The 14,705-nt window shown below is 52.6% G+C and overlaps 1 protein-coding gene across 4 annotated transcripts in view; it reads left to right on the plus strand.

Annotated features, from left to right (window-relative positions):
• Positions 1-14,705, plus strand: part of camsap3 (calmodulin regulated spectrin-associated protein family, member 3) — a 34,901-nt gene that overhangs the window by 1,683 nt on the left and 18,513 nt on the right. For all 4 annotated transcript variants that reach the window (XM_066707808.1, XM_066707809.1, XM_066707810.1 and 1 more), the window contains exon 2: positions 11,857-12,113. In XM_066707808.1, the coding sequence (XP_066563905.1) occupies positions 11,857-12,113 (257 nt within the window). The remainder of the gene's footprint in view (positions 1-11,856; positions 12,114-14,705) is intronic.

Below are 14,705 nucleotides of genomic sequence, written 5' to 3' on the forward strand. Positions count from 1 at the left end.
CACACACTGGTTTAAAAGTGTTGTTGTGATGATGATGATGATGATTAGCGCAGTAATCCTGACCCCTCTAAAAACCAGAATGTTTCCTCGGGGAATGGCAGGTGCGGCGGTGGCAGGACATTCAAAGGCCTCCTCCTCTCCTCTCCTCTCCTCTAATTGATCTGTGTTTCATTGGGGATCACCGCCACCACCCCTCTCTGTCCCAGAGCTGCTTTATGTAACGGGAAATCCTAAATATTAGGCCACAGGGAGATGTTCACCACCTCCTACCAAACTCTGAGCGCACACTGGCGCTGGGCAGGTGACGGCTGCTCTCAGAACAGGAGAGGGGTCTGAGGCTTAAATATCAAGCACTGATTTTGTTTCACAGACGGGACACACACACACACACACACACACAACACGGGCCGGCGGTTTGGGTTGGTGCTGTGGTTTACACTATGCTGATAACTCCAACATGTGGCTGCTGGGACGATCGTACTGATGATGGGATTCGTTTGCACGTTTTTAACGCAGACTTCCGCTGACCGGGACATTGCGATTGGTCTGCCCAATCCCAGAATGAGAGCCGCCCCAGTTAGGACCCCCTCGAAGGCTGCGACCGCACTGTGCGTCTCGCTGCCGCTATTGATCTGTTTTGCTAAGATGTCCAGATGTTTAACAGGCGGCCGGCCCGCCGCCCTCCCCTGAGCTGGTTAACGTTAAATGACTTAAAATCCTCCGGGATCAATGAGCTCGATCGGCGCTCCTGTCGGACTCGACAGCTCCCCGCCGTGTGGCTCAGAGTCCCTTCTGTGCAGATGGGAGCAGGGCTGTTTCGTCTCTCGCACTGTGCCAAGAGGATGAGGTCTTTGTTGTGTTTGGCCTGTGTGTTTATCCCTCGGGTTGGTGGAAATGTGGTGGGCTTTGAGGCCTAGTCCCAGCCTGAAAAGCCTGCCGGTTAGCCACAGGAAGAAAGGCTTGGAAAATGGCAAATCAATTCCATAAAAACCAAAAAGCATCCTTCAAACGCTGGTTTACAATATTATTTCCCCAATATTGAAGTTTTTGCCCAGTAGCTGTGATTGCACCCCTTGGGCTTAGATGTTTTGTCAGCAAACGAGCGGAACCAGAAGAACCAGAGGAGTGTCCCAGCCGCTGCTCGGCTCCGCGCAGTGTAGGGGCTGGGCTGGCCTGCTGCCCCGGGACGGGAATGTGGCGTGGGATCCCGGGATACATGTTGCTGTGTTCTGGAAATTACACATGCGCCAGATGGGGCGGGGGGGTGGGGGTCCGTGAGGATAGGCTAGGAGACGAGACGGGTTACGGGCGGCTGGTCGAGGCCTCCTGGCTCCTCGGGAGGCCTTCGATGGTGGCCGGTCTTGAACACAGGTTTGTCCTGAACCAGGTGGATTGTGTGGCGGCGCTTTGTGCTGCGTTGTTTGTGTTGTTTGCACTGTATTGTATGGACTTCGTGTGCGAGGTAGTTTGTGTAGAAGCTTATGTAGCAGACCTGGTGCTGGGGCAGTTCTAGGTAGCCGAAACCTCCCCAGAGAGTCACCGTGTGGCCGAGAGGGGAGCGGGAGGCGCCGAGGCCTCGAGACCCACACGGCTCTGCTGCGGTCCGCTCATCTCGCAGCGCGCTCTCTGGGCTCCATCAGGGAGTCCCGTCCGTGAGATCGATCGAGCCGGTTCCTCTGGCACTCTGTTGCCTTCCTGACAGGCCGGCGCTCCTGTGGGGGAAGCGGCGGTCGTCAGTCTGGCCGGTTCCTCTCACCGGCCTCTGCTCTGGTGTCTGCCTGAGCTTCGCGTCCACTCCGGTCGGCATCCATTTTTTGTTTGTTTCTGGTGAAGCAAGGGCTCGGTGGGTCCCAGCTAGCTTCAGTGCCGGTCGGGGCACGGCAGCTCGAGTGGTGCCCGAATCAAGAAAGGCAGACCCGCGGCTGCTCTTGTTCCTGCCCCTGCTGATGTCGCTGTCGTCTCTGTAGGACGCTTCAAGGCGTCGCCACAGAGCGCCCCTGAGCTGCGTGACGCGTTCTATTATCTTTTCCATTTCTTGTTTACAAAAGCAAGGCCGGTGGAAGAACCTGCCAGACTCGTCTTGTGTAGCGTTCCGCAGACGCCTTGGCCTTGGCACGGCTCCGGCACAGAGCTCTGGAGCACTGTCTGTGCCCCCCCTCACTGGGACGAGGAGGTGGGGATCTGCTCAGACGTTCAGGGTCACGCTGCGTAGAAAGAAAGCGCCGTGTCTGTCTAGAGGATCTCGCTGAGCCAGGTCTGCTGCCGAGGTCCTTCCTGACGGCACGGCCAGCTCTTCCCAGAAACATGACTGGGCGTGATGACGTCATCACTAGCAGCCCAGGAGAGGAATGGGGCACACCTCGCCTCCGCAGATGTCAGCTGCTGTTGTGCACTTATTTAATTACTGTCCAGTCAGGGCCGGGTGCTTTTTGCTGAGTCCTGAACAGTGGATGTGATTGGTGTACGTGCAGGGTCCGCCTGAGCTCACAAATGCTTCAGTTTTTCCTTTTTCTTTGTTTTCTTTGTTTAGTTTTTTCCATCCCCTAAAATGTCAATTTCTTAGTGACCGTGCTGGCGCTGCGTTTCTGTGCCGCAGCGTGGCAGGGGCCTGTAGTGTGCCCATCGCGCCCGTCTCGCCCGCCAGAAAACACCTCACTGAAGCCAACGGGCTGCACTGTTTGTTTTGTGTATGCTTGCTTTTCTTTCATTTTTTCCTTTCCTCTTCCTGCCTCCCTCCCTTCCCCCTCCTGTCCACCTTTCTTTCTCTTTCTCACTCTTTCTCTTAAGTGCTCCGAGGGCAGTAAACACAGGGGCGTGGGCTCCGAGCCGTGCAGCGTTGGGGACGTGGCCTGTGGTGGCAGATTGCCCTGCTGGCCCTAAACATTTGTTTACTCTGGTTAACGGTCAGCTATTTATTGACGAAATTGAATAAGGCGGATGTCATATAAGAGGTGTGCGTGTGCATGTGCGTGTGCATGTGAGTTGTCCACCCGAGGCATCGTGTCCAGTTTAAACATTGTTAAAAGGAAATGCACGGCTGGAGAAATGTTTGGTGTAACGATTGCACAGCCTGGCGGCCCATGGCCTTCGGGAGAAAGAGCTACTGTTCTGTCCTCTATTGAATTACCCGCAGTCCTCTGATAGACTGGGATCGTTTCCTCATCCACATTCTCTCTCTCTGACTGTTTTATTCTCTCCCTCTCTCGCTCTTGGCAGTCGAGTCCTCGGTGAACACAGCAGGGCATTAGAAGTGGCCTGTAATGAAATGAGATAAGATCAGGGCTCTGGACTATGTAGGAGAGCTCTCTGCCACCCCACCCCCCCATATATCTAGCTCTCTTTTCTCTCTCTCCCTCCCTCAATTGTCACTGTAGGTGTCAACTGTCTGACTCTCTCTTCCCTTTCTCCCTCTTTGCTGTCTCTCTCTCCTCTCTTTTCTCTTGGTCTTTCTCTGTGGCAGTGTCTAATTAGCTTAATTAGTTCGTCCCTCCCCCCCTCCCTTCCTCTCCTCGCTCTGTTCTTTATCCTGGCACTGACTAACACTGGGGCTCCATTTACTGACTTTCTGTTTCTGTGTTCAATCCTCTGCTTGTAGAAATCCTCAGAGTATCTGCCCCACATTTACACACACGTATATTCTAATGAAATGAAGGGTGTGAATAATTTCCATTACCTCTGTATGTTTAAGTACATGCCTTCATATATATGTGTGTGTGTGTGTGTATGTATGCGTCAGTGAAGTAAAAACCTGCCAGAGTCACACTGAGAAAATGACTCAGCCGCTAAGCAAACAAAGGCAAATGTCGCTCCATTAAACTGTTAGTCGCTCCCGCCGGCACTGAGCAGAGCCGCCCGACGGGCTGAGCGAGTGACGGCAGTGTTGACATGCGGTTTCTGTCCGTGGCGTGTTGGGGTGCAGGGACGGTGCTCGGGTGTCGCTGTGTTTGTTTCTGGTTTGTCCTGCTCCTCCGTGGTGCAGAACAGGACTGGCCGGCTGGATGTTTGAATGTTTGACTGCATACCCGGTTTCGGTTCCACCTCGCCTCGTGGCTTTCCCCTCTTAAGCTGACTACCATAATAATGAGAGAGTGCCGGCCGGGGCGGTGTCTGCTCGGGGTGGGGCCCGCCAGTGCTGCTCCGTGGGCTTGGGCAGAGTGGGAATGCGGTCGGCATTAGCGTTTCAGCGAACAATAATCCTGTCTAATGCATTGTTTTTATAGCGCCCCGTCACCACAGAAGCATACACAACAGTACAGTACAGTCCGGTACACCGACGTCCACTTCAATAAGCGCCACACTGCACCAAGGCGCCGTGCCTAAAAGCAGCTCTCTGTTCCAGTTCATCCCAGAGTTGCTCTTTGGGCCAGGCTTTGGCCGTTGCTGAGATTTCCTGAAAGCAAATTCCCAGGGGGAAGCCCGGAGCGGCCGCCCGGAGCTCAGACCCTATTATTTTTGGACGGAACTTCAGTCCAGTGGTTTTGGCAGAGCCGTCAGGAAAGTAAACAAACGCCCTCTGCTGGGGCCAGGGCCATCCAATCGCGCTGTACAGTGAGTCGGACGCTTCTGACATTAGAGCCGGGAGTCTCGTGCCATTTCACTGGAAGGCTACAGCTGGAGAGCAGCTTTCTGTTTTGACCGGGAGACGGGAGACAAGTGGCGGTGATCGTGCCGGTCTCTTGCCGTGACCCACGCCGGCACAGGGTAGACTGCATTGAAGAGCTCAGGCCTTCAGAATAACTCCCAAAAATGCAGGGTGGTGGGGTACGGATTTTAGCGTCGCACCGCCAGTGGGCTACAGAGAGTTGTGCCACACTTATTTCCTCCCCTGGCACCCTGTCCTAATCCGTCGGGAGTGTAGATTAGAGAGGCCGTTTTGCTGGCGGACCCAGTTGAGTGTTGCAGGTGCCAGGGCTCTGACACTGATCTCGCTGATGAAGCAGAAGGCAAATATGTATTTTAATACTATTTGAACTCCAAGTGTCTTATCTATGCAAATGTATTCTGCATGAGGCACCAAGCTCATAACACATCCAGTGTCTGGTGTCGGCTGGTCTCACTCACAGGTGCCGGCAGACCGAGACCTGGATTCAAACCTGTGCTGTGGTAAATTAGGGGGCCTGTGTTGTTGTAGTTATTATAGTTATGATGAAGATGCCTTCCTCCGAGGTGACTGACATGGTTTCACTTACAATGTTCCACGTAGGCACAATCTTAAGTGTAATAAAACCACTTTCCCTCTAACCCTCTCTCCGGGAACACAATGGAGGTATTGTCAAAACGCACAATTCTTTGCACTTCCCTGAGCCAGGGCCGATCCGGGCGAACAAGAGGCGCGGAGTAAACGATACTGGCAGCCCTGAGCGCAGTGGGAGTAGGGTGCGTGAGATGCCATCGCGGGCGTGTTGCAGTGGTGTCGAGTGGTGCCACACGGACAGGAGCTGAGGCCGGTTGTGGGGACGCTGTGCTGTAAAGGAACCTGACTGGGTCTCGGCGGGGCCTGCGATCCATCCCGAAGGATCCGGATCATGCCTCGGCGCCGCTTCCTGTCCCGTTCGTGTTCTCGTGCTCTGAGCTTCCTTGCAGAATCGAGCTTTTTGATCCCGTTCCTTTGTTTGTTTTCGTATGTAAATTCCTGTCACGTGCACAGGTTGTTTTTATGTTTGATGTGGATGAAAGCGAAGGGAATCCAACGGCGCGGTGTTGAGTTGTAGTCCCCGCTCTTCGTTGGCAACTGGAACGCCACGAAGTGCCACTCGGCAGGGGGACAGGGTAACGGCACGGGAGTCGGGGGGCCTACAGTATCAGTGCACAGAAACCCAGAGGCACAGAAGGGATTCCAGCCAGTGCAGTCGGTCCCGCTCACGGGTCGCGTGGTACCGGCACGGAGGTGTTGCCGCGTCTGGAGCGGTCCTGGGCGGGGTCCAACCGATGTGTGGGGGTACAGAGCTCACACGGGGGGGGAGACGAGACAAATAATTGATGTTACTGCCGTCATTTGACGACGCCCCCAAAGTGGCATTGTAGCGATCTGTGTCTCCTCCTGTTCTTCTTGTCATTTGGGGGTTTGTGTTTACAAAAGTTAAACTAATTCCATCCGACAGGAACCCTTCCTGCATTCTGAAAGCTCAGGCGCTCCGTGTTGGAAAGCCATGTTGACCTTCGACCCCCCCGTCAGGAAGTACACAGATGGGAAAGAGAAGCAAAACAAACAGCCTCCTTCACTTCCCAACCTTCCTTTTTTCTTTTTTAATCGCCTGCTTTCTATTTATACTTTTCTCACCCCCCCTTCTCTCCAGCACCTCCCTCCCCTTCCTGTCTCTTCCTACTTTCTCCCTCAACTCCTTCCTCCTTTCCTTTGGGTCTCTACCTCCCCCTCCCCCGTGGTGGTCCCTGCTGTGCGTCTGTGATCCTGCAGTCGGCTGACCGCACTGAGCGCCACTCACTCAGACACCATCATTGTGTCTCCCCTGTCTAGCCCTGCCTCTGTGTGTGTGTGTGTGTGTGTATAGCATAGGATTAAGGAAAAGCAAACAGGCTTTCATGGGCATTGTGCTCCTCTTTCACTCCTGTAGAAAAGGGGAATTAACTCATAAAAATATAACATAACTGCAGGCTTAAGATTCGCCGTGTGTAAACGACACAAACTGCGACAGCTCGTCCACGCCAGGTCTGGTGACGGTGTCATGTCGGGATGAAACCAGGAGCTCATTAAATCGGCTCTTTGGAGGACTTAAGTGACCCAAAGCGCCATCGATCGAAGCCACGAGTCGAGTCCCTGTGTCCGAGTTGCAGTGTAATTGCAACTGAAGGAAAAGCTAATTAGAAAGAAATGGGGCCTCAAAAAAAAAAAAAAAAAAAAAGAGAAATGTAGTTGAGATTTTCAGTTTGCAGAGACCCTGGTTCTGCTGCTCAGCCCACGCACACGCGCGCATGAGAATGACGTCACCGTCTCTCTCCACTTTCGTGTCGGACCAGTTCAGGGGATGGTTTGCATGCTGATTTGCATTCCTTCTGTGGAGTACTTGTGCGTCCCTATATTTATTTATTTATATTTTGTAATGTGTGCGCTTATAATATGAGTTTGGCTCTGTGTGTCTGGACTCATCCGTTAGGGGCAGCGAGGAGAGTCTGTGCACGCGTGTTGTCTCACACGTACACACACACACTCTCACACATGCACACACCTCCACAGACGCACACTCCGGTAACTTCACACCCCTCTCCCTCGTTTTTCACTCCCCCCGCTTCTCTGCTTGCCACCAGAATGGGCTGCTGTTCCCTAATTTCCCAAAGGCTCCCTCTCACCTGCCTCTGTTCCCGGGGAGGAGCAGTGCATTGTGGGAAAGGTCAGCCCAACTTAGGGTGTTTTTCTTTTGAGGTGTTTCTGAAGGAGAGAACAGTCTCTCTCGCTGTCCCCCCAGGACTGGGGTGTTGGCTTTGTGACTCTGCTGCCGTGTTGTTTCTTTGAATTTCTCACTGTGGGGTGTGGAGCTGGCTGTGGGACAGTGGCACGGGTCCACCAGAGTCCAGTCAGGCAGCAGTCCAGTCCAGTCAGTGACTCTGCAGCAGTCCAGTCCAGACCAGTTCAGTCCCTTAGGTCGCTGCCTCTACAGGACAGCATTAAAATCACAGTAGCGGAGAGGGGAGAGGTGAAGGAAAGCAAAAAAAAAAAAGATTATTTCAGAGCACCGACCCCCTGGTTAACCCGAATTAATGTGCAGCCGAGTCTCTCAGAGGAGACAAGGCCTCTTTGTCTGCAGCATTGAATGTCTCTCCCCTTTAAATGCATCTTTTTTTTTTTTTTTTTTTTGTTCCGTCTCGGACAGAACCATGGTGATTGAAAATGTAAAATGATTAAAAAAAAGGAACTGGTGCGTGTCCCCCCCACCAGGGCTTCTGTGGTTCATGACTGTCTGGTCATCCCCCAAAATTGGCATCTTTGCTCTAGTGCCCTGTGGACAACAGCTCAAAGCCCCTCCGCAGTGGCTGACATGTCATCGGGACACTCTCTCTCCCTCTCTCCCTCTGTCCCTGCGTGTCTCTCTCTGACACACACACACACATTTTAAACTTGCCGTATATGTAGGGACTTCCCATCCACTCACTACATTTTTATTTGACAGTTTTCCTGTCACGCAAACTCCACACGAACAGAATCCTCGCAGGGCGAAGGTCAAAGAACCGGAACCACAAAACGCAAGACCCGTTTGGGCAGCATCAGTGTGTTGCTGTGTGAGATGGAGAGAGGGGGACGTGGGGATGATCAGGCCACAGCTTCTCCAGAACGACTCCTGACAAGGGAAAGAAATGGGAGGATAAGAAATGCAACTTCTTTTCTGCTTCCTTGTGGGACAAGGTTTTGCCCTGACTCTCGCATTTGTGTGTCAGTGGACTGGCCTGTGTGGGTGGGGCGGGGGGGATGGGGGGTGTTTGAGAGGGTAGTCAGGCAGGCAGAGCAGGTTCTTGGGGAGTTAATGGTGTGTGCGAGTGTGTGTGTGTCACCGCAGTCACCTGACGCTGCGCCCCGGGGACGGACTGTGTGTGAATCACAGGCAGGTGACACGGCATGGCGGGGAGGATGTGCCCGTGAGCGGCGACTGTGCAGGTGTGATCCTCCCCCGGGAGATGCAGAGAAACCGCACAGCGAGACTGGGATCATAAATACAAGTAGATGTGTATATTTCTGTTTCAGATTTGTGAGCTGCATCCAGACCCCACGTGTACGTGTGAATGTACGCTGCCGTGTTCAGATATCCCCCATACGCACGTGGGGAAACCATTTTAACAAATGACCCATCTGACAAAAATACATAACAAACATACAAACACATACATGGTGATGTTTTAGCTCTAAGTGCAGACAGGAGGGCTTTTATTTTTGTAATCCCTTGGATAAAGTTTTTCTTTGTGTGTATATATACACCGATCAGCCATAACATTGTGACCACTGACAGGTGAAGTGAATAACACTGATAATCTCGTTATCATGGCACCTGTCAGTGGGTGGGATATATTAGGCAGCAAGTGAACATTTTGTCCTCAAAGTTGATGTGTTAGAAGCAGGAAAAATGTGCAGCGTAAGGATCTGAGCGACTTTGACAAGGGCCAGATTGTGATGGCTAGACGACTGGGTCAGAACATCTCCAAAACTGCAGCTCTTGTGGGGTGTTCACGGTCTGCCGTGGTCAGTACCGATCAAAAGTGTCCAAGGAAGGAAAAGCGGTATCTCAAATTGCTGAAAAAGTGAATGTTGCTTCTGATAGAAAGGTGTCAGAACACACAGTGCATCGCAGTTTGTTGTGTATGGGGCTGCGTAGCCGCAGACCAGTCAGGGAGCACGGAGCAATGGAAGAAGGTGGCCTGGTCTGATGAATCACGAGTTCATGGTGTTGACTTGGCCTCCAAATTCCCCAGATCTCAATCCAATCGAGCATCTGTGGGATGTGCTGGACAAACAAGTCCGATCCATGGAGGCCCCACCTCGCAACTTACAGGACTGCTGCTCGTCTTGGTGCCAGATACCACAGCACACCTTCAGAGGTCTGGTGGAGTCCATGCCTCGACGGGTCAGGGCTGTTTTGGCGGCACTATATTAGGCAGGTGGTCATAATGGTATGGCTGGTCGGTGTATGTGTGTGCTGTGTGTGTATAGATGTGCTATGTGTGTGTATATGCATTCTCGTCTGTGTACTGTGTGTGCTGTGTGTGTGTGTGTCTGGCCTCCTAATCTCCCTGGATTATCCCTGATGACTCCTGGGTCTGGTGTCTCGGTGTCTGTGACTCGGTGTCTTGGCGCTGCGCTGTGTGGATGTGGGTCACAGGGGGTAGGAGGACAGTGGTGATGGGGGCATAGAGAGGACGTAGCGTCCCTCAGGGCTTGCAGCGCTGTGGAAACCCCCTCCCATCGCATCGCTTAACCCCTGTAGACGTGACTGCTCAGCTGGATGATGGAGACCCGTGAGCCCGGGGGTGTCCTGATGCCTCTGTGTTCACTTGTGATTGATGGAGTCGAGTGTGAAGGCAGGGCGGCTGTCTCTCTCGTCTCCGTTGGGGCCGAATCCTGCCGCGTGTGTCAGGACGGCTCAGTGTGACAGGCAGGGCGCTCCGTCCCTCTGCGTTGCTGGCTGTCTCGCGTGGTCCAGGCGTGATGTGTAGTTCTACTTTCTCTCGCACTCTGTCTCTGTCTCTCTGCATTTTCAATCACTGCTTCAACCAGTGCAGGGAACCAGCCGGCCATGCGGTCAGTCACTATTGCGGTTATGATGCTCCTTATTCGCCTACCGTTGAGCAGACCCCCACATCGGGCCATGGAGCCCAGTGAACTCTGGGGCTCGTCAGGTGTTTTTGTGTGGTGTGGGGAGATCAGGACTGACCTGCTTTTATGCATAGTCCTCTCTCTCTGTGCTGAAATCGATGCCGGACAGCCTGGAGACGTTGCAGCCCATGTGGCTGCAACGTCTCCAGGCTGTCCGGCATCGATTTCAGCACAGAGAGAGAGTGCACACACAGAGTATGTATATAGAACACCATCTTAAATCTGCCCTTTGACCTCCAGCTAATCTCCTGAAGTTGACCGATCAGACGCTTAACCCTCCCCGTGAACACTCTCTTACTTCTGGGAAAGTTACAGAACACGCGTGTGTGTCAGAGTAAAGGGGAGCCGTCCCGTCCTCGAGTCCAAGGCTGCAGCTTGGGACGTCCCTCTCCCTCCGACTGGGACTTTATCTCTCACTCCCTCTTTCTCATGAACAAGGTGGATGTGACCTTCCCTCAGTAATGTCTCCAGCAGCAGTCTCTTTCCCACGGGAAACGCAGACCGGCGGACCCCTGAGTCGGTTCTAATTCGCAGCCCTGTTGTCGGCCGTTGTTGTTGGGGCGACTCGGTTTTCACAAGAAAACATTTCCAAGCCTTATAAAGTGCAGTAAATACAGGCAGCGCACATGCTACACGAGCTGACGGGCGTGACAGAGGTCTGTCCCAGGCGTGTGCCACGGGGTGGGGGGGGCATCGGAGATGTCATTGTAAGAAGGTCGAAGTGCTGACTGAACAGAAGTGATCAGGGGCGTCAGGAAGCAGAGTTTAACAAGAGTGTGATGAGAGCAGGAGTGCGGAGAGGTATAGCTCAGGCTGCTGTATCGTGGTGTGTGGGGTGATCTTGATTTGTATGTTTTATATACACGTGTCCACTGTGTGTTTTCTGGCGTTCATTTGATTCAACTCCTGACTGTGTAGCAGGGCCCTCTGCAACTGAGGCTTCCCTGTGTGAATAAAGGGTGATTGATCGATCGATTAGTGGGGTTTTTGGGCTGATCTCTGTGCTGTGGGGAGCCTGTAGGGACTGACTTGGAATGTGCGTCAGTCCACGTGGAGATCCTTCTCTACACCCGGAGCAGCTACAGCACCGCAGGCCTAGAAACTCGCTCGGCTGGCTGAACCAAACACGCACACGCGCACGCACGCTGCTTTGCTGGGAGTGCGAGGTTTCAGTTACGCCCCTGTGTCGTCAATCCCTCCTCGTCATTGATTCCTGTTGTCGCTGCATTCTTGCCTCCTAATGTCGTGTTTAACAACAAGCACGGCCCGTCTTTCGCACAATATTTATTTTTGTAAATGTATGTTACGTCACGCCTCTCAGACGCCCGACAGTGTACCACATTCCACGTTTAGATGCGGCACCGTTTTCTCTCGTGCCGTCCTCCGGGTTACACCGGGGAATTTTGGTTTGTTGGGCCTGGTGCCGGGACCCTCCCTTCTGCCCTGGAGGCCGTTTCATCTTCACTCTCTCCTACCATCTCCTCTAAATTGGTTAATTGGTTGATGTACTTACCCACTCTCCCTCTCTCTCCCCTGTGCAGAGAACGTGCCCGAGGAGCTCAGAGAGCCCTTCTACAGTGACCAGTATGAACAGGAGCACATCAAGCCCCCGGTCACGCGGCTGCTGCTGTCCTCGGACCTGTACTGCCGGGTGTGCGGGCTGGTCCTGGGGGGCGAGGGGGGGGCGCCGCGGGACAACACCGCCCTGCTGCAGCTCCTGGCCTGCAGGGGGGTGAGCCTCCAGGAGCAGGATGTGCCCGTGACAGAGGCCGACCTGCGGCACAAGCCCATCAAGATGGTGAGTGAGACCGTCTGACCCGACCTGCGTAGATTAGACCACCTTGGTCCTCCTGTGGGGAGAGGCTGGTACCTCCCTCTAGACTGTCTCTGTCTCTGTCTGGACTGTCTCTCTCTCTCTCTTTCTCTCTCTGGACTGTCTGTCTGTCGGTCTCTCTCTGTCTCTGTCAGTCTGTCTGGACTGTAAAGGTCGCAGAGAGGATCACACGCTGGGAGCAGGAGCTGGCCGTGCTGCCAGGTGGCTGATGGGATAGCCCCCAGGGGTGGGCGGCTGGAGTTAATTCCACCGGGATGAGCCTCTCTGGGAATAGGAGGATTAGAGAGGGAAAACTGGGAAAGGGAGGGATCAGTGAGGGGGGGGTCTGGGCCGGACGAGCAGAGATGTTAGAGTGCGTTAAGCAGAGCGATGGTTTATAGTCCAGACGTCTGGCGCTTGGCTCTGGAGAGACGTGTGTTTAAACTGGCCCTCCTCTCCTCTCCTCTGTCTTTTTTCCTCCGACTTTCTGGGTCATGGCCGTGTGTGTGGTGGGGGGGGAGGCGTCGCCCAGCCGTGCGGTGGTTCGCTCTCTGTCTCGCAGTGATCTGTTGACTGATGTTAATACGGCCGGGCTGTTCTCCCGCTGGTCGTGACGAGAACCTGCTCTCCTCTGTCCGAAGCGCAGTCTTGTTTTTTAATGTAAGTGTAAGCACCCCCAGCGGCCTGCCGTTGTGGACTGTAGAGGAGTGTCGCCGGCCTTTGCTGTGATCCGGTGGATTGGCGTCGGGGCTGCCGGGTCATCGTGAGGTCGGCGTGCGTGTGGCTCACAGAGGCGTCCGTGCGCTCAGCTGTTTAGCTTGTTTTATTTGTGTGTTTGTCTGTGTGTGCACATGTACTTGTTACGGGTTTGTCTTGGAGGCTTCACCGTGACGCCGGGGACTCGGATCGGCCATCGACCTTGTTGTCAAAAAAATAAATGCAACCTAAAAAATGTAAACTATTTAAGAGGTTTGGCTGGGAAATCCATTAATCCCTGGATTTACTTCTTAAGGGGAAACTGGTGTGATTGAGGCCAGGGGGAGGGGGCTGACTGGGCCGGGGGTACGTGTGTGTGGGTGCCCCCCACCCCCAGCTGTGCTGCCCCTCCCACCCCCCCGTTTAGGCTGTGTGGGGGTGTTTGTCACTCTCGCCCTGATGATGTCATCGTTATTGTCGTTGTGAAGCTCCTCTCAATTGACAAACTGACTGCAGAGTCCACAGTCCCTCTGCATGTGGGTGTGTTTGTATGCATGCCTGTGTCATGGCTCTGCGTGTGCATGTGCGCTGGTGATTCTCACGAAATTCTAAATTTTAAATGATATTGACCCACACATTTTTATTGGAGTAAGCTTAGTAGGGTCTAAAGTCACTATAAATGCAGTAACATTTCACAAGCACATGAGTGGGACATGTTTTTTTAATTACTATGATAAAAAGTAGCTCTAAGCTAGCTATTGTAAAACAAAATATAATTATTTACTTTATTAATTTATTTTATTTTCAAAGATTGTCATTACCGAAATATACCTCAAGAATGCGATCATAACATTTGGGATAAGTCATGTTTAATTACTTTCCTTACCACATGTTGAGTTCCTACAACAGTTTAACTCATAGTGTTGGTCTATATTATGGAAAGCGTTATTGAAGGTGCAGTGAAGGATTATATGACTTCACATTTTGGTAATGAGTGAATATTCCAGTAATGAATGTAACTGCGTAGCCTATGTAAAGAGCAATAGTATTTGATTCCATGTTTCATGTAAATCAGATGGCAGTGTAAAATGTATAGATATGGTGCAGCATTAATATCAAAGCATAAAGCACTAGAAATGTTTCTTGAATTTAAGTTAATCAGGAGTGGCTCCTGCCGTAGGCTATACAGGCGGGCACCTAGGCCAACATCCATCCAGGGGGTTGGTTTTACTTGATTTTATGCCTAATATTGCCTTCTTTTGAATTAATATAAATATGATAATTAATTTAGTAGTTAAGACTCCTAGAGCCTCCTCTGTACAATTTACTCTCGTAATAAATCTAAATATCACGACTTTACTAAAAGCTGGCATTTGGGGTTGCCAATCCAAAATCCTGCCTTTAAAATTAAAGTCGGCCCTGAAATTAATAGTACTACTATAAAAATGTGTGTGTCATGGCTCTGGTGCGCACGCGTGTGTGTCATGGCTCTGTGTGCGTGTGTGTGTCATGGCCGTGTGGGTGAGCTGCAAACAGGGAGCTGTGCAGGAAGCGCAGATATAAGTGGGTCACCAGCAGCAGTATTATTGGTTGGACAGGGAGGCAAGCCGGGGGTGTAAACCGCTTTGACTGCGCAATCTCCGTTGCTCCGCCCCCGGGGGTTTAGTAGAGGGAAATGGAGGGAAACAGACACTGTGAGATGGGTGGATGCAGAAATATGGAGGGCGATATTGTCAGTGTGAGATATGAAGGGAGAGAGCGAGGGAGAGTGGGAGAGAGACAGCCAACACTGTTGATTCACCACAGACCACCTCTCCATTAACGCTCCGCCCATCCGCCTCTTTCGGTGGTCTCTAGTGGAGTCGCCGCCTGCTCCGAGCC

Source organism: Amia ocellicauda, chromosome 7, assembly GCF_036373705.1.
Source record: "Amia ocellicauda isolate fAmiCal2 chromosome 7, fAmiCal2.hap1, whole genome shotgun sequence".
In the NCBI taxonomy this organism is placed as follows: domain Eukaryota; kingdom Metazoa; phylum Chordata; class Actinopteri; order Amiiformes; family Amiidae; genus Amia; species Amia ocellicauda.